The sequence below is a fragment of the Gossypium hirsutum genome, chromosome A08 (genome assembly GCF_007990345.1).
Source record: "Gossypium hirsutum isolate 1008001.06 chromosome A08, Gossypium_hirsutum_v2.1, whole genome shotgun sequence".
Lineage (NCBI taxonomy): Eukaryota > Viridiplantae > Streptophyta > Magnoliopsida > Malvales > Malvaceae > Gossypium > Gossypium hirsutum.
Window position 1 is genome coordinate 125,507,371 of NC_053431.1, and position 20,702 is coordinate 125,528,072.

Genomic DNA, 20,702 nt, shown 5'->3' on the forward strand with positions numbered 1-20,702 from the left:
ATAATAAAATTTAACCTTACATCAATAGTAAATTTGGATCGGCCGATTCAGCCGGGCCGAAAGGGTAATAGGCAAATGAAATTCTAAAAATGGGCCGAGGACAGGCCCATGGGTCTAGGTAAGAGATTATGGTTTTTAAGAAAGGGTATTTTAGGTAATTAAGATATTTACACGCAGCATATGCGTAAAAACCCTAATTCCATCTAAATCATATATTTTTGTGGATCTATCGAGCCGCCCAAAGAATCAAATCTCTGCTACTGCATAGTAAAAGAGAGAAAGAGCGACAATGGAGGCAGCAAGAACAGTTAAGGACGTTTCCCCTCACGATTTCGTCAAGGCTTACGCCGCCCATCTCAAGCGCTCCGGCAAGGTCCTTTTTTTTTCATTCTCAGTGCTTTATAAATTCTAGAGATTCAATTAGGGTTTTTGAAATTCAAAATTCGTTCTTTTTTCCTCTTTTTTTGTCTACTTAGATTGAGCTTCCTTCATGGACTGATATTGTCAAGACCGGCAAACTCAAGGAACTTCCTCCATATGATCCTGATTGGTACTATATCAGAGCCGGTATGTTCATCTTATGAGCTTAATGTTTTGATTGTATACATAGTTACGTTCTTATGAGTTCTTTTTACTATCAGCTTCCATGGCGAGGAAAATATACCTGAGGGGAGGTCTTGGTGTTGGTGCCTTTAGAAGGATTTACGGTGGGGCTAAGAGAAATGGAAGCCGTCCTCGCCATTTCTGTAAGAGCAGTGGATCTGTTGCTCGCCACATTCTTCAACAATTGCAGAACGTTAACATCATTGATATTGATCCTAAAGGGTGAGTTTTTTTTTTAGTGTATGATTGTTTTTCGTTTGTTAAATTCTGATTGCTATGTTAATATTAGTGATCTCATGGTATTAAGATAGTCGGTCACCTTCAACTATGGAACTAAATTAGAAAGTGTTTTTGAAAAATTCGATCCGAAAAGCATTTGATGGATGGCAAAAGCCCTTTATTTAACTTTGTTTCATTATAAAGTGGTTTTTGACATCCGAAAGCAACCCTAAACACTCTTAGGGGGTGCTTGGTTATGGAAAGAGCGAATGGAAAAGTGGAAACAAAATGAACTTCGAGTAACCATTTTTCATCCTTATGCATAGAAACAAGTCATTTCAAATCGGAAAGACAAGAGGTGAGAAAATAAGAGAAATTTAAGTTTCTTCAAAATTATTTTTTCCCCCAAAAGGTAAATTTTTTTCTCTTGTTTTCCAACTTCAATTTTTCCATTTTTCATCATTCTAATTTTCTTTCCACTCTGCACCGAAGTAATTGACTTTGTTTAATAGAATATAAGTAGAATGGTTGATTGAATTGTTAATTTAGAGAAAGTATACAAGTAAGAATAGTTGATTATGTCCGATGCTTGTCGCTACCAATGCTTGTCGGGTCAAGTGGTAATAAGGTTAATGCCACTTGTGCAATGGTTTCGGGTTTGAGTCTTGTAGATAGAAAAAATAACTTAACCCCCCGTTTAAACATCCAAAGCAACTTAAATTCAGTTTTAGTCAAGGTTCAATTGACTACATGATACTCTAAAAAAATAACATAACAAAAATAATAGTTTGATTGTGTGATTATATTTGTTTGATGTATTGCTACTTCTCAACTTGTGTCATCTCATCATATAACAGTGGTAGGAGAATCACATCGAACGGCCAACGCGACCTGGACCAAGTAGCCGGAAGGATTGCGGTTGCCATCTGAGTAACTTTTAATCCCGAAATTTACTTGTTTTTGCTGTTAAGCAATTTTCATTTTAGGTACCGAGAGAGTGAAGACATGGAATATTTTTATTTTAGGGTTTGTTGACTTGTTCTGTCTTTATCACCGTCGATTTTGAACCTTGTTGATGAAAACTCGAATCTTTAAATTTTGCCTTTTTTTATTGTCTAGCACTCGACGCATGGATTTCGAATTCGATTCTTGGGTAATCCTTTTTTTTATGTAGTAATATTAGGGTTGAGGAAAAAATTGTAAAATCGAAAATTAACTTGAATATATATTTAAAAAAAAAATATTATTTGTTAAAGTTTACGGAATAAACTTAAGAAATTATTTTTCTCTAGAAATAGTTATAATTATTTTTGAAACTTAGCCAAGTTAATTAAATAAAAACATAAAAATTTTCAAATGGCTTAGTAATTAAATTAAATTATACTTTTTTAAGTTAAGTGATCAAAATAAAATTTTAATTTTTTTTTATAGAATGTTTGTAACCCTTATTATGATTTACGTGATGTGTATTCCAAATTTTAAAAAAATATAAATTCATTATTTTTCAAATTAATCTTTCTATTATGATTTAGTCTCTATACTATTACTTGCAATTTGCATTTACTATAGTCTTGAAAATTATTGTTCAATTTCAAATGGAAAATATTCTATTTATGAAACCATAAAAACTTACGTATTAACTATGTAAAATAATAAATGCTATTTTTTATACCGTAAATGTTAATTTAATCTTTCTCCCAAATACATTACCTCATCAAATATTACAAACGTTACACTTGTGATGGTGAAATATAAGCTAAATGAACCATCCACTTGGTTTTGCATGCCTAATTATGTGTTATAATGTTAGGGCTCAAAGTTTAACAATTTCTAAGCTCATTCCGCTATAGATATAATCGAGCTACTTAAATTCGGTAAAGCTCGTTTGTTAATTTTCGTACTCAATATTAAACTTAAATTCGATTAAACTCTATTTATGTAATAATAAATTACATAATATATTCTCAAACCATTCCAATCAAATATTAGAATGCTAGATCAATAATTATTAAATCAAATTCAAATTTTATTTTTCCAAGATCAAATTCAAATAACTTACAAACACCCCTCCTATAATGTACTAGTTGCAAGAGATTTAGCTTTTATTATTGTTATTATGGGTTCAAAGTGAATACAGTATGTTCTTTCTTCTTCTTGAATAGCCCTTCATTGTTTAAAACCTATGAATTTTAGTGCTGATCAAGAACCAATCTGTATTGAAAGATTCATAACCCAACACCCATATTTCAATGAAATAAAACAATTAGAGGTTTATAAATGGTTTGCATTCTGCAAATCATACGCAACTAGAGACAGATTTTCAATCACAATTAGAGTAAAGATATATTGAACAAAAATTGATAAGCCCCAATTCAATTATTTAACATAATTATGTCCTTAAATCTAGAAATCAAGTGATCATAGAGAAATACTGTTTATATCATAAAAGAAACTTGTAAAACCCTAACCCGATCATAGAAATCAAGCGATCAATCATCATCAGGATCAACACCTTCAAAAGCCCATTCATATTGTGCTCTAATCTCAGCTTCTTCCTCAGGTGTATAATCGTTTTCGATCCCAAAAAACCTCCTAACATGCTCCACACTCTTGTTCTTAATCCTATCAGCAACACCTTGGTTCAACGTATCAAGCATATCTTTGATGTTGAGATAATTAACGGCCAAGATCAACTCGATCAACGACTCATTGTCATGGGTCTTGATCATCTCTTCATCGTAAACCTTGCCTTCTTCCTCCGCCGACGAAGAATCGTTGCCGCGGGCACGGAGAGAGAGGTGTAATTTGCAGTACTCGATGATTGTAGAGAGACACTTGGAGGAAACGTTGGGTAGAGGGATGGGTTCGTCGGTGGCGTCGGGGTTTTCGTCGAAGAAGGTCTTGACGGTGCCGAGTTCCATGGCTACTGCTTCATCGACTTCGAATTCGTGATTGTCCGCGGTTCGGAGGGTAATTTTTCTGGGGACTGTGGTTGACATTGTGGAGACTAACAACAAAAACTGGAATTAGGGTTAGGGCCTTTGAAGAAAATGGGAAATTTTTGGTCGATCTTTAGGGATTTTGATCTTTTAAGGGTTCAGTGAGAGAGAGATACGTAAAACTGAGAGGGTATATATAGTGTCACATTGGTAATTAATTAAATAAGAATTCTAATTTTTATATAATTTAGAATTTTTATCTGTATAGTGCAAAAATTAATTACGTAAATAAATGTGATATTTGTTACACCCTTAGCTCGTTTGTAAAATCTAAATATTCGACAATAATTATCTATTTGTAAATAGATTAATGTAGACTGCGAATACTCTACTTACCTTTTTGAGTTGATGTTATTTATTTTTACTTTGTATTAAAATAAAATTAATAAAGTAATTAATAAAAATACACTTTTTAGTTTGGATAATAAAAATCTAATGATAAAAAAATGCAAGTTGCATTTTGAACGTGATTTTCGTTTTCTTTTTTTTTTTGAAATAATTTAAATTTTAAAGCAATAATTTTATGGGGGTGCTTTTTTTTTCTTTTTCTTTTTCCTGTTTTAAATTTTAAAATCAATTTAGATTATATATTTATTTCATATTTATCCTCGAAATTTGACATTTATACAATTTAATTTTAACATTTACAAATTTATGACTTAAAATTATTTACTTGGTTCCAAGCGTCGAAATTCTTTTGTTTCTTATTGTTTTCATTATAATTGTCACCTTTATAAAATACATATATATATATTTTTAAATACAAATTAAGTGAAAAATCCTAATAAAATAAATTATATGTAGTTTTTCTTAAGAAAATAGATTTTTTTGAAAGATTAAACAGATAATTAGACCTGCTATAGGTCGGGCCGAGCCAAGTTTGGATTGGGTCTTGCCAAAATGTTAGGTTTGTTTGTTTGGCTTCGGCCTGGTCTGGCCCAAAAGAATGGGACTATAATTTTGTCCAAACTTGAACCGGCCAACCCAAATTAATTTTTTATATAAAAACTTTTAAAAGTATAATATATAAAAAATATTAAAAATATTCAAATAAATATTTTCCAACAAATTGAAAATGAATTTAAAAAGAATATTCATATTCAAATAACATTAAGATATGTGTAACTTAACAAGTTAATACCTCTAAAATAGTAACAAAATTAATAATAAAATAAGAGTTATACAATATCAAACAATAACAACAAAACAAATAGTAACATAATAGTGAAATGGTAGCAAAACTGTGATAAAACAACAAGAAAATAACAACAAAACAACAAGAAAATGGTAAATTCTTTTGTCTTTTTGCTAATTTAGGTTGGGTTGAGCCGAGTCAAAAAAGTCTTACCAAAACGGGTTTTTTTTATCCAATTCTATTTTTCAGGCCTATGTTTCTACCAAAACCCTCTTATTTTTCAGACCAAACCACCAAATCTACATAAAATTTAAATATTACAGATAAAAGATATAATATGACAGCTTTAAGAATTATGATATCTCAAATTTAAATTTTATTATGATTTGATTTTTTTATGCATAAATGTTATATGTGAGCTCTCTTCCTAATTTTTTAAGGTTTTAGTTTCAATGTTCCCGTCATCTATGAGTCCTTTTTAAATTTATTCTGATCTAAGTTTAATTGTACTTCGATTTTGAGTTTAGTTGTTTTTTTTTTTAATTTTGTTTTGGTTATAATGATTCAAACATGAATTATTTTTTATTGTACTTGTAAAATCTTTTAAAATAATATATTTAAAATTTGTTGATATTTTTTGTTTGGCTTAACTCACGACATGACTTTTAAATTATATTTATTTTTCTATTTCGATATTTAAATTTTTTTCTCCCAATTTGATACTTGAACAATTATTTTCATCTCAGTTTACTCAAAATAAAAATTTTGCAATAAAAATGTAACATGTAGCAAATACTTATTGAATTTCGATAATTTTAAAGTAAAATGGGACTAAAATGATAATTCAATTAAAAAAGAAAAAAAAATTAAATACATTTAAGGAAATTCAAATCCCACTAATACTCTCAGCATTTAAAACAAAATTGTATACAAAAATATTAAAATTTTAATTAGGATTATTATCAATTATTAGTATTGGAGTTAAAGAAGCTTCCATATACATTCCATTATTTTTATTTTTATTTTATTTTTAATATATTTGAATATATATATATATATGGAACTCACATTTTTCTGCCTTATATACAAAAGTAGCTCTCAAACTATAGTATTTTTCTCATTTAGATACTTAAGTTTTTTTTTGTTTAAGCAATACTTAAATTATTAATTTCATCTCATTTTACTCTCAAAACAAGATACCAATCAATAAAAAGTGACATATGGTCCATTCTTACAAGACACCGTACAACTTTGAGATAAAATGGACAAAATTGATAGTTAAGCAGGATTAAATCCACAAATTTGAAAATCAAAATTTTAAAATTCGAAAAGTATTGGAATTAAAAATGACTAAATTAAAATATGATGATTAAGTAACAATTTTTGTAAATTACAAAGACTAATAATAGAATTTAACCTTTTATAGTTGTAAAAGAAAGCCAGCGAGCTGGTGGAGCCGTGTAGACCACAAATACTAACTGTTGGTAGAGTTGCTGTTATGGAACACTGACTGAGTGGGTGTGTATGTGGCATTATTTGTTTCCTTCACTTCTCATCTTCCTGTTTGCCTTTGTTAAGTTTTGATTGGATTAGTGGCCATAATTGAGGGAGAGAGCGGCAATGGAGTCACCGTTCAAAGCAGACATTTTGAAAGGGAAAGTGGGTTTAATTACAGGCGGTGGCTCAGGCATTGGTTTCGAGATTTCTACCCAGTTGGGAAAACATGGAGCTTCAATTGCTATTATGGGTCGACGTAAACATGTCCTTCAAGCTGCTGTTTCTGCTCTTCAATCCCTTGGGATTCATGTAAACTTTTTTTCATCCCCTTATTATTTCAAAATTTTTAATCATATTTATAGCCCTTCTTGTTGTTTGAATGCAGTTGATCTTTTAGTTTTGATCATGATTTGCATTATCTCAATGATTCCATAAATCCCAATCCTTTGTTAGCCATTGGAGGGATCTCTTTTGGGGATTTAAGTTCATTTTTTTTATCTAAATTGTCCCCATTTGTTGCTTGTCTTGTAGGGTCATATTTTATAGAATTCTGCTTCATATGTATTAGTTTGGCATTTCGATGAAATTGGGGAAAAAAATGGTGGTTCCTACTATATATATACATATATATATGTATATATATATTAGGGGAAGGGGAATTCAAAGTTTCAAACCTGACCTTTGACCGCAGATTGAGTCTTAGGTTGGTTGTCAGGGTTCTTATTGCAACAATAAGGAAAAGGTGAATTCGAGTGTGTTTAAGAACCTTTTTCCTCCGATTTTATGGGTAGAAGTAGCATTGTATAAAAAAACAATCCCGACCTTTGAGTACAGCTGGGGAAAGCCTGTGTTTAAAGAAGCAGATGCACTGCATATCTTATCAGACATGTTTCTAGGGAATTGACTAATAGTTTGGTGACATGGTGAGTCCTACTATAGATATAGGTGCATGTATATTAGGGGATGAGGAATTCAAATCCAACCTTTGAGTAGGACCGAGGGAAGCATGTGTCACACCACGCGTTTTAAAAAATGCATTAATCCACATTGGAAAGAAAATGGAGGGTCTCTCTAGGTATCTAAATGGGTGCAGTGCATTCTTATAAGACATGTTTTCTTGGGAGTAAAGTATTAATCCCGTGATATATGAGCATATCATGTGAAATGTTACACACACAAACACACACACATATATATGCATACATATTGGATAGGTTATTGATTCATCGATAGATTGATGTGCTGTATTTTGCTTGATTTGTTTTTTCGGGTTTTTTTCTCTCTGTACTTTTCAGCTGACATTGCATTTATTTACTATTGTTTTTAAAGGCTGTTGGCTTTGAGGGGGATGTTCGTAAGCAGGAAGATGCAAAAAGAGTGATTGAATCAACTTTCAAACATTTTGGCCATATTGACATTCTCGTGAATGCTGCTGCTGGCAACTTTCTTGTGCCTGCCGAAGATTTGTCCACTAACGGGTTTCGAACAGGTATTTTCAGCCTTCTCAACATGATTTGCAGCGTACACAGTATGGTCTGATCTTTAATATATCAATGAGAGAGCAACATTTAAGCTCGGCACTGATCTTTGGCCATAAGTACAATAGCATTTTGAAGCTTTTGCACATTTTCTTTTGCTAAATGCAGTTATGGATATTGATTCTGTTGGTACCTTCACAATGTGCCGCGAAGCACTCGAGTATCTCAAGAAGGGAGGACGTGGAAGGAACTCACAGAGTGGCGGATCAATCTTGAATATCAGTGCTACTTTACATTATACAGCTTCTTGGTACCAAATACACGTCTCTGCAGCCAAGGTTTGTCGCATAAATTTCATCCTCCGATATCTCTGCAACCACGGCCCTATTCTCAAGTTATGCTTATTTGCAGTGTTTCTTTATGTTAGGCAGCTGTTGATAGCATTACTAGAAACTTAGCACTTGAGTGGGGAACTGACTACGATATCCGGGTCAATGGTATTGCTCCTGGCCCTATTGCCAATACACCCGGCTTAAGTAAACTCGCACCCGACGAGATTACCATCAAGGCTCGAGAGCACTTGCCTTTGTATAAAATAGGGGACAAATGGGATATTGCTATGTCAGCTATCTACCTTGTTTCAGATGCTGGTGAGTTACGTATGTTGATCCCGTTCTACAAAATAGGGTCAAATCCGGGGTTTCATCTTTCCTGGTTTATATTGTTGAATCGGTAATTCATCGTTTATGTGAATCTTGAAGGTAAATTTGTGAATGGGACTACACTCGTGGTTGATGGAGGACATTGGCTGAGCCATCATCGCCGTCTACCGAAAGAGGAAGTCAAGCAGTTGTCTCGAGTGGTCGAAAAGAGATCGAGAGAAAAGCCGGTTGGAGTTCCATCCAGCAAGCTGTGAAAAAAACCAACATGGAGTGATTATGAATGCTTCAACTTATGGCTAAAAGCTGCAGAGGTTATAGAATTTATAAAATGACATTGCCATTTAGGCCTGTTTGGTACAGCGGATCTAAAACTAGAGTGAAAGATGGATATTACCGTATCATTATGTTTGGTTGTTGAAATTTGTGATATTGATTACTCTTCTTGTGTTTGGTAAGAGGTAGTTAAAAGATAAGGGTTATTGGTAAATGTACCATTTTACTCTTAAAATCTATAGTTTCATGGTATAGGTACTATAAAGACTATTGTATTAGGAGTCAAATTGTAGACTCACCAATCAAAAAATGGACAAATTAGTCATTGTATGTAACGTGTGACTAACGGAATAACTAAACAAAAATACATGGTATGTAACGTGTTTTTCATGTTAATGTACAATGATGAGTTTTTAATAATAGAATTAGATGGAATTTTTGACAAAAAATCAGTTTGGTCCTTAATAAAAAACTAATTTATTCATTTTTTGAGTAGAAGGAACAAAATGTAATCTGACTCATAATAAAGACCTGCATAGTAATTTTGCTATAATTTCGTATTTTTCTTTTCATTATTTTAACAGTGACATCAATTAGAAGTTGAAATATTTTACCTATAAAACTATAGGTATGCATAATGACCCAAGCAAACACAATTTACATCCAAATAAAAACACTACAAAATCCTCTTAATCCTGATAATAAAAACACTACAAAAATTTAATAAAAATGAAAAACTAAAAATAAAATTTTTCAAAAAATAATTCATCTCATGAATAAAAATAAAAATAAAGTAAACAAATGGATTTCAAATTCCTTAAAAAGTCCAATCACAAAATCTTACTTATACCTCAGTGATAAATATCACCAAATTTGCATATAAAAATAATATGAGACGTATTAATTTACACCCCTACACAAACATATAATTATTTGTAAGTTATGTAATACAATATGTATTATATATATGGAATTAAAGGTTATGGTATGTTGTTTTTGTAAGTAACTCAACATGTCATTCTCTTATCCTCCCCAAAAAATATATTTTCATTTATCTTGGAAAATTTTAGAAATGAGCTTTTCAAAGAAGACAAATCGTTAAATAAAAAATTAATTGATTTAATTTGTTGAGAAAAAAACAATTTACAATTCAAAAGAATCCATTTAATCGATTAACTTGTTGAATTATTTAAAACATAAAAGGATTATAAGAAATTAAGTAAATTGTAATACATGAAAATTTTATTTACAAATACGAAAGAATTACTTAAATCATGAAGAAGAAACTATTTAAAGCATGAAAGGGGGTTTAAGAAATTAAGTAATATGTAAAACATGAAAATATTTCTTAAAGCATGAGAAGATATTAAGAAAATTAAGTATGTCATTAGACATGGAAGAATTACTTAAAATATTTTTTTTCAAAACATGAAAGAGTTATTCGTAATACATGAAAAAATTATTTAAAATGTGAAAAGGTTTGTAATACGTGAAAGAATTTCTTAAAACTATACGTGAAAATTTTAATTAAAACATGAAACAATTTATTAAAAATACATAATTGCAATTATTTCAACAAAATAATGAATATAAAGTGCAGCTTGTTTATTAATTTAAAGTCATGAGTCAATTTAATTAATAAATTACTCAAAATCTCATACCAAGATTCAAAACCATGGACTAATAAACTTAAATATTGGTAGCAAAACACTATTCTTACAAAACTCTACTTTTAACCATGGTATTTGAACAGGATTTGTTGAATTAGATAAAAAGATTGGTTGACTTAGATTTTTAATATTTTTTATTTTTAATAATTTATTTAATTGAATCGATTAGAATAATAAACCGATGACTTGATTGGTATGATCACCAGTCCAGTTTTTTGAAAATTTTCTTTTAACATGAACATGGTGATTATATATAAACTATTATTAGAGTTTTAAATTATTTTTTATAAAATGAGTTTTATGTGACAAAATTTCTAAATTTTTTTATAAATATTTCTAAAAAACAATAAACTTTCAAGAACTTTTTTAAATTATTTTTCTTATTTTAAATATAAAATATTTATTTTTATATAAAAATTAAAATTAATTATATATTAAATAAAAATAAAATTTAGTTTAGTTTTAAGTAACCACATGTTTTAAACTTATATTCTATGATCCTTCCAAAGACGAATAGATTTTGTTTTCGATTTAGAAAAAAAGGTTATTGAAAGAAAATAATTCTATCAACTAACTTGTAGTCTTTGTTTATTTAGAATTTTATAAATAAGTTTAATTTTGTGGAAATTTTAGGAAGACTGAATAAAAGTCAAAGGAATTTGGTGGTAGAGAAAGTCAAGATGAAATTGAAAAGAAAGAGCAGAGCAATTACAAAAGTTAACCCCCCCCCCCCTCGTCGGGGCGTCTATAAGAAAAGAGCAATTTCTACCCATTAAATAAAAAATCTGGAAGGAATTTCTTGGAAATATTTTTAAGGATGAAAATTGAATTATAAAAATTTTTATTCATTTATAATTTTTTAATTTTTGAAGGGATTCGAAATAAGAAATTCATTTTCAAAGATCAATGTTAATTTTACCATAATTCTATAGTTTAGTAGGAGATTAAAAGAAAAAGCTCTAGCTTTTACCCTTCAAAATCACCATTGATTTAACGTCAGGGTTAACAGATAATTTACTTTGTTTGACAACTTGAATAGTACAATTTTAAAATGTAGACCATAAATGGAGTCAAGAACGCGCGAGAGCTAACATCTACTGTAGTGAATCAATGCGTGATTGAGTGTGTATTGAGTTTTCTTGAGGTTGATTTCTTCCAATCCCCAGCTACTATATATGTAAGCAGAGGCTAGGTTATGAGGCAAATAAATGTGGCATTGTCTCTTTTCTGATTGAGGGTGACTCCTAAGTTATTTTGTGGTGTTTGTTTTCTTTTTTTCATTCAATGTGGGGAACCAAAAGATGGTTCATTTTGCACCAAAGGAGGAAGGTAAATATGCCTAAACTAAACTTGAATTTTCTTTTTATCATTTGCCTTCTTAATGTGTTGTCGGTTAAAGTTGGAGGTTTTGAGTTATTGAATAATTAAGTCTTATCTTGTGCAATTGTCATAGGTTTAGACTTACGTTGACACAATTATACAATTGTTATGGGTTCAGACTTATGTGGGCTGTGACACAATTGTCATGTGTGTGTTTTAATTCGGATATATACTTTGTATTAGTTTTGATGATAGAATTTAAAGTCATGTTATCTAGGTGTCTGACTCGAATTTTAACTATTGCTCCACTTAAGTGTCAGGCACATATTCAATGTGTTGGGTTATTGTGTTTATGTTATTATCTAAAAATAAATCGGGTTTTGATTAAAATGGTAAAGTTAAAATGTCAAAGGTCTTAGTTCTTGAGTTCAAATATTATTATGGGTATATTTTTCTAAATTTTATACAAAATATAAAAAGGAAAAAAAGAAAAATTGATCAAATTGGTCGCTCTATTATTAAATGATAATGGAAGACCAATGGTGCATTTCCACGTTAATCACTCTAAAATTACAGTAAACTACCCATTAGTCATTTTAAGTAGGGGTTATTCCTATTTTGGATCTCAAATTTTATTCATACAAATGCATCGTTAGTCTTCCATTATTATTTAACAATGGAGGGACAAATTTGATAAAATCCTTTTTTGCGGTGACCAAATTAACAATTTTTTAAGAGTGATTAAAATAGGAATAGTCCCTATTTAGAATGACTAACGGTGTAGTCTACCCTTATTATACTCATAATTTATTAAACATAATTGTATGCATTTTCTCTTTCAAAATTATTAATTTGAATTTTAATTTTAAAATATTTTAATTGAGTTTTTAATGTATTAGTAACATATTAATTAATCACTTCCGTTAATTTAGCTATTAATTTGGATGTTAAAAATCGTTTAAATTTGATAAAGAGTATATTTAAAACAAGTGAATTAAATTATAAATATATGTGTATTTACTACATAAGTAACTTAAATCTTTTGTGTTGAAAAACAAAAAAAGTTCACTTAAATTTGATTGACACATCTTTTTTTTAAAACATGTTTATAATGATGCTTCATTTCAAATTTGAACTTGAATTTAATCCCTAAATTAATGGCTAGACTTAGACTAAAATAAAAAAAATTAATCTTTTTATCGTGGATCAAATGTTTATAATTTGATCAACATATTTTAAAGATACTTCATTTCAAATTTGAATTTGTGTTTAACCCTAAATTGACGGTTAGACCTATATTAAAATTGAAAATTTTAATCTCTCTATATTAGTTTTGCATAATTTAATCATCCTATTTTTATAATATTATCTGTTACAGGCCAATTTTGATCCACCTAAACTTTAACCATAAAACCCAACCTAAATCAACAACCTTACCCAAACCCCAATTACATCAGCCCATTTTAACCTAAACCCAGTATTAACCTAAGCCCAAACTAACCCCAAACAGCCTAAACAAAAAACAAATCAAAAAAAAAAACCCTAGCCCCCTAGCTCGTTGGCGCCGCAACCACCCCCTGACCGTTTGCCATGGCCACCTGCTCCACCTGCTCCACCGCCCATGCCCATCCCCTGCAAGCAGTAACAAGAAAAGAAAGTAATAGTAGTGTAAATGGCTATATAAGCCAAAATCAAGGGGTTTTTTTTTTTTCTTTCTTTTTTCTTTCGGCTAGATCTATTTGGCCATTTCTTTATCAATGCAAAAATAGTTTTTGACACACATACAAGTAGTGATCAAAAGAAAGTAAAAAAAAAAACACCAGAATAACATCAAATCGGGTAGCCAAAACGCTAGAGTTACAACAAAAACTTAAAGGTGATTTTAAATTTATTTTCGTTTTGTTTATTTTCTCACACATACATATATAAAAAAACACATAAAAATAAATAAAAAATAAAAAAGGGGTACCTTTTCGATTGTCCGCGGTGGCCGGCGACGGCGTCCGACATGGCGGCGATCGGCTGGTTCCTCGCCGGATCCTTGACTGGCAGAGAGAAAAGGAGAGAAAGACTGTTTTTTTTAAGAGAAATGGGAAAATGAAATTTTTGTTAAAATTTTAACTTATATAGAAGGGTAAAACGACGTAGTTTCGATGGAGATTTGGAGACCACAAAATGGCGCCGTTTGGCCCTCAACCCGCGCAAGCGACCCGACCCATTATCAGGATCAACGTGTTTTCATTTTTGGGGTTATTTGTGCAATTGGTCCTTCCACATTTTCATATTTCGCAATCAAGTTATCTTTTGTTTATAAATTGGCCCTGAAATTTAATCCGATTTATATATTAGTCCCTTTCACTGCGCAGCGTTTTAATGGTTTGAAATATAGCGCTTTTGATCCCCCTTTGTTTTTGTGCGTGTTCAAATAAGTCCTTCTCTTTTTTTTAAAAAAATCTATCCCGAGCTTTCTATTTTGTTTTCGATTTAATCCCTTTTTATCATTTTGATACTTTAATAATTAATTTTGTCATTCTGTTTTTTATATTTATTATTATTATGTTATTTATTGTTATTATTACATTTTTATGTATATAATATTTATATTATTACTACTATTATTATTATTATTAGCATATTTCTCAATTAATACTTACATATATATATATACTTTCATATATATTTATAGTTGTTTTTTTAATGTTACTTTTATTCCTAATATATATATTATGTATACATATTTTAATACTATGTTAAGTATATATTTTTATTATGTAGATGTATATTTTTCAATATTATGTTATTTGGATTATTTATATATCATCTTATGTATATATTCTTAAATACTATTATATATATATTTTTAATACCATATTGTGTATATATTATTATTATTAATTATTATTATTGCTAGTATTGTTGTTATTATTATATTAGTGTATATCTTATGTACGTGTATATATATATGTAGCGATGATTTTATTACTTTATTTTAATATTGTTATTATAGTAGCTTTTGTATTTTAATATTATTATTATTTATTATTATTTTTTGTATATATTATTCATACTATCATTATTATATTATCACCACTATTACATTTATTACATTAGTATTATTATTGCTATCATTATCAATATTAGTATTATTGTGTGTTTTCATTATATATATGTCGTTTATATTTATAGTATTATTTTAATATTGTGTTTACTATATATATTTACCCTTTTTACTATTATTACATATTATTTTATTTTTAATATTATTAAATTATTTTTTATATTCTTTTATTATCATTATTATCATTATTGACTTATATATACATATACATATATATTTTTTGTACATATCATTATTTTATATTATTGTTGTAAATATTTTTTATATATATTTTATGTACATCTCCTAATATTTTCTTTTATTGTAGATATTATTATTATTACATACTTTTATTATATGCATAAATACATGTATTTTTATGTACATATTATTATTTTATATTATTATTATCAAATATATCATTTTTCTTATTTTATTATTAGTACATGATTTGTTTTTATTTTCCTTTTTTTTGTAAATAATCATTATTATTGTTTTTCTAATATTCTAGTATTCCATGTTAATATTTTTCATTAATGATATCATTATTTGTGTCGTTTATCTATTTTTAAATTCTCACTTTAGAAATATTTTTTTCTCATGTTTTAATTAATTTCAAAAATAAGGCAATGTACCGATTTAACATTAAGCTATCGATTTCATCGCTATGTTGGGTGAAATTCGTCGGCTCGTGTTAAAAAACGGGACACCCTTTCTAAAAAATCGAAAACTAAAAATTCTCATTTTTCAATTGGATCACGAGTAAATGTCAAATTGAATTCGTACTTTTGAAAATCAAGACAACACGAGTTTAATAAAGATACCAATTTTGGGCGTCACGAGGGTGCTAATACCTTCCTCGTGCGTAACCGACTCCCGAACCCAATTTTACTTTGGTTTTTTTGACGTAGACCTAAATTTGACCTTCATTTTTGTTCAAGAATAAATTTTCTTTTCAAAAAAAGATGATTTATTAGGTGTCCGATCACACCTAGAAAAAAGATCGGTGGCGACTCCCTTTTTAATAAAATCGATAGTCAATTTTCAAATTTCCAATAAATCGCCTCAATTAGCGATAAAAAGAAAAAAAAATTACGTCGCTACATTATCAATAAGTCCAAATTGATACTACTAATAACTACTGTCATTAAAGTAAAGATGTTAGATTGTTTCATTGATAACTTTCATACAATTAAGCTAGCTTGGATAATTTTCTTACTATGAAAATTCATGTGATCTTTTTAACCATAATGGTTAAATAATGTTATCAATTTGAACATTTTAATAAAATTGTAGATAAAGAGTAACTAAGATCATAATTAAATATTTTTATTTTAATTTAATTGAAATGTTTAAGTAAAAATAATAATTTTGGACCTTTACTAGTGGCTGATTCGTTAGAGGTGTTAACCCTGCAACCCACGTCGCAAGCTCAAGTCACATGAATTGCTTACTTGTATTGTGGTGTGTATTGATAATAATTTATTCCTCTTACTAGTGTGCAAATATTTATGAAGTCAGGATTTATATCTCATTATATGCATATTTTAATGGTTTTTTAAGAAAAAAATTAAAATGCTCTCGAATAATTTCCTGATTTGAATTAGTGTCCGGTTGACTCATGATATAAGTTCAGCAAAGGACTTAATAAATAGTATAGATAAAAATAATTTATTACTTAATAAATAGTATAGATAAAAATAATTTATTTCTTTTGAAGGGTTTGAAGCAAGGGAGAAAATCCATGAGGAAAAGGCTGAATAAGTTGAAAACAGAGATGAAAGTGGTGAGCAAAGAGCAAAAAAGCATAAAAGAAGGGCAAAGGCAAGTTGGGGCCAAATTGCAAGCAATCAACTATGAATGCGAGCAGCTCCGCCGTGAAACTAATCGAATTATTCAACAAACCGCCACCACTCAAATCCGGTTAGCCCTAATGTTCAATATCCTTAAAGCTCGTGAGGAATGTGATTTTGCAAAGGCTCATCAATTAACTGCACTCCTTCGGTAAATACCTTTCATTGCCTTCAATTTTCTTTTCATTTTCGATTCATAAATTCATGCTTTTTCTTTCCCTTATATGATTCTGTTTTTTGTTTTTTGCAGTGAGATAGTAGCCAGGGGTTAATTGGAAGACCCAAATTTGAAAATATTTATACTATTTGATTGCTTTTATTAATACGATATAAGATAATTATAACATATATTCATAAACTATAATCCTTATTTTAAATTGATATTTAAATTTCAAAAAAATTTTGTGTGTAATGTAAGATTATGATATTATAGGTTTTGTATAATTTTTTTTGTAAAAATAAATTCATTACACAATGTTATCTCAACAAATTACATAAAATATTTATTCTATAATACTTATTTTGGTCGCTTTCATTTTAAAATGAAAATGTATGCATGATGTAATATGTATAATCAAACGTCATTATAGATTTAAAGCTTGGATAATTAAAATAAAAGTATCATCCAATGGCAGTGACAAGATTAAAAAAACTTTAATCATTTTGATATTTACCCTAATATAAATTTAATCATTTTTAGAAAAAAAATCAAAACAGTTCAAATCAATTGAGTGGAGTTGCATGCAATTCTAGAAATAGGACGACATAAATTTACCGGATTAGAGTTAAATCTAATAGGGGAATTAATAAATCGAGTTAATGCGATAATAATGGTTTTAATTAGAAAGAAATTTCAGTTAATCAACTTAGAGTAAGTTGTTATTACTCTCGAAAAAAATATTAGCATAATTTAGGGATTTCTACGTATCAAAATACCAAGTGAATAATTTATTTAATTCAAATTCTTAATAATAGATGAAGTTTAGGTGGATTTTTTATTGGGTATTGTTTCTCTCACTGGTTATTATTCAATTATTTTCTTGATTTATTTTCTGTTGAGTTCTTCAGTTAAATTAATTTAGTAATTTTAATTTAAACCAATCACTCCAATTTGTCGACTAAATAATAGGAAAATGATAATAACTAGAACTTTTAGTCCTCGTGGATACGATATCTCGACTCACTATAGCTATTCTATTTATTGATAGGTACACTTACCTTTGTTGTATTTTTAGTTAGTAACGTGATACATCAGTTGGCATCTACCCAAACTAGCTTGATTTGAGCTTGAAATTTTTCTTTATTTTCAGTCTTGTAACAATCTAAATTTCAGTGGTATCAGAACAGTGATTCTAGATCACTAAATCTGACGAGTGAGATTAGGAAATTAAAATAAAATAATACTTAGAAGTCGAGTGAGGTATTAGAAATATTTTTGAATAGGTGGAATTAAAATTTAATGAGAAATTATTTAATAAATTGAGTTGAAAACGAGGTATCGAGACCTCTATTTTATAAAATCAAGCCAAAAATATTTTTATAAATATTTATAGAGTGCTAGTAATGTGGTATTAAGATATCGTTAGAAAAAATTAATGTTTGGGTAGTCAATTAAATAAAAAGAACTAAATTGAAAAAAGTGTAAAAATTGCTAGAAGGATTATATAGCTCAATTGTCAAACAAGGAATGACTTAAAGAGAAAAATAGCCCAAGTGACATATTTTGGGCGGCATAAGCTGAGAAAAATAAATTTGATGAAATAAGGGAAAAGTTGGAATATTGCAAAATTAACTAAATAAAGATAGGACTAAATAGGAAATATTTAGATTTCTCTTTATTTTTCTTCATTCTCATCAGCAAAAAATGCCATTTGAGGGTTTTATAAGCTGTTTTTTCATAATTTTTGCATAAAGTGAGTTAATTCTTTCCTTTTATTGTAATTTTTGTGTTTTTAAGATTTTTACAATTAGGTCCTACTATCTAATTCATTAGTTTTTGATTCTATGGATGATTTTGAAAGTTGACATGAATGAGTGCTGTAAGTTTATGATGATTTAGCATGGATTTGAAGTTTTAATTTTATTATACGAAGGACTTATTAAGTGATTTTAGTAGAAATTGATTTTTAAGGACCTAATTGTCAAAAAGTTTGAAATTAAAGTTTAGTGCTGAAATTCTGATTTCCAAGGGTTGTGAAGTAGTTAAAATGTAGACCACGAATGGAGTTAAGCTCGCAAGAGCTAACAGCTATTGTAGTTAATCAGTAAGCTCGCGAGAGCTAACAGCTATTGTAGTTAATCAGTGCGGGATCGAGCGAGCATTGAGTTTCTCGCCGTTGACGTCTTTCAATCCCCAGCTACTATATATAAGTAGAGGCCAGGTTATAACTTTTTTAAAATGACCCAATTTATTGTTTTGCCTAATGCTCAAAAATATAAAAAACGGATCTGCTAACAATTCCATCATTTATAACAACATTTTAATATTACGCTCCTTTATTATTTTTTCTTATCCTCTCCATTTCACATCATATTATTTATATGATTATTTATAACTTCTAAGTATAGGATATTCTAATTTGCTAATTTCTATTTGAAGTTAAATTGTCTCTCCTCACCTTTACTTGATGGTCGTTAACACATCACTTTAGTTGTATCATTAAACTAATACATCATCATATATATTTTTTTTCATTCATTATTTCTCATAATAAGATTTTAAATTATAAATTATTTAATTGATTTTCTTATTACATGTTTTTCTCTAACATCCTTTATCCTTGAGGATTTTGAGGTTGTTACACTTATATTCTATAAACCGTCCAAATATCTCGAGTTGAATTGATTTTGTTTTAATTTTTTTTTAAATTATTGAAAGAAAATGATTGGTTGAACTAACTTGCAGTCTTTCTTGATTTTGATTTTTATAAACAAGTATATTTTTGTGGAATTATTTGGAAGACTGAGTAAAAGTAAAGGAATTATTGAAAGTGTAGAGGAAATTAAAAAAGAAAACAGCAAATTTCTTTAGCGCAAAAAAGAAGCAAAGAAAATAAAATCTGCTGACAACATCCCTAAATTTGATTGCTAAAATAATCTCTTTTTGAAAAGGTTAATTTATCAAATGTCTTGCTTGAATTTTAAAATATTTTTAATTAAATCCTCAAAATATAATTAAGTAATTTTGGATTTTTGGGTTTTTTTTTTTACAAAGTGATTTTTTATTTTTGGGTTTATTTTGACAAAGCAAACTTTATTTTATGCAAAGAAAAATTGAATAGAACTTTTAAGTTATCTTCTCTGTTTTAAACATAAAATATTTATTTTTAAATCACAAAAAATAAAATTAATTATAAATTAAATAATAAAATAACATTTGGTTTGGTTCAAATAATTGCAATTTTTTTAAAAAAATTCATTTCATAAATCATCAAAATTTCTTGGTTTGAATCAATTTTTTCTTTTTCTTAAACATGCTACATGTTACCCGGGGCAAATTTAGGGGGCGGGCAGGGGCGAAATGGAAGAATTGTCTTTTAATCCCTTAATAAATATATAATTAAAAGTTATTATGTGAAAAAATTTCATTTTCATCTCTTAAAAATGGAAAAAAAATTCTATTTAGTCACTTCAAAGGTGATGAAATCATAACTAAATACAAGATAAAATTACACTTTAACGTCACAAAAAAATTAATTCAATTCCAACTTCCCTAAAAAAGTTATTGGATTCACCCTAACATTAAATGTTAGCTCAAATTTGTCCTGGTGTAAATTAATACACGTGAATTAAATTGTAAATTTTTGTGTACAAACAAATTGGATCTAACATGCAAGGCCAAATCTAAAAGTCTTTTAAGAAAGCCAGATTTGAATTTAAAAATTTTTTTTGTGATG

The 20,702-nt window shown here is 28.7% G+C and overlaps 4 protein-coding genes across 4 annotated transcripts; 3 read left to right on the forward strand and 1 right to left on the reverse strand.

The window, feature by feature from the left end:
* Positions 1 to 173: 173 nt before the first annotated feature.
* Positions 174 to 1,940, forward strand: LOC107909153 (40S ribosomal protein S19-3). Its single transcript, XM_016836594.2, has 4 exons — positions 174 to 373; positions 477 to 567; positions 642 to 825; positions 1,680 to 1,940. Exons 1-4 carry the CDS (start codon positions 290 to 292, stop codon positions 1,750 to 1,752), a joined length of 432 nt encoding a protein of 143 aa, XP_016692083.2. The 5' UTR covers positions 174 to 289; the 3' UTR covers positions 1,753 to 1,940.
* A 1,371-nt stretch (positions 1,941 to 3,311) lies between these two features.
* Positions 3,312 to 3,821, reverse strand: LOC107909154 (SKP1-like protein 14). Its single transcript, XM_016836595.2, has one exon. The coding sequence runs from the start codon at positions 3,819 to 3,821 to the stop codon at positions 3,312 to 3,314; it is 510 nt and encodes a 169-aa protein (XP_016692084.2).
* A 2,527-nt stretch (positions 3,822 to 6,348) lies between these two features.
* LOC107909155 (peroxisomal 2,4-dienoyl-CoA reductase [(3E)-enoyl-CoA-producing]) lies at positions 6,349 to 9,080 on the forward strand. The gene is made up of 5 exons (XM_016836596.2): positions 6,349 to 6,762; positions 7,783 to 7,942; positions 8,100 to 8,269; positions 8,359 to 8,581; positions 8,693 to 9,080. The coding sequence occupies exons 1-5, from the start codon at positions 6,577 to 6,579 to the stop codon at positions 8,845 to 8,847; spliced, it is 894 nt and encodes a 297-aa protein (XP_016692085.1). The 5' UTR covers positions 6,349 to 6,576; the 3' UTR covers positions 8,848 to 9,080.
* Positions 9,081 to 11,729: 2,649 nt separating this feature from the next.
* Positions 11,730 to 17,274, forward strand: LOC121204751 (uncharacterized). The gene is made up of 3 exons (XM_041075240.1): positions 11,730 to 11,865; positions 16,674 to 16,957; positions 17,057 to 17,274. The coding sequence occupies exons 1-3, from the start codon at positions 11,821 to 11,823 to the stop codon at positions 17,076 to 17,078; spliced, it is 351 nt and encodes a 116-aa protein (XP_040931174.1). The 5' UTR covers positions 11,730 to 11,820; the 3' UTR covers positions 17,079 to 17,274.
* The last annotated feature ends 3,428 nt before the right edge of the window (positions 17,275 to 20,702 follow it).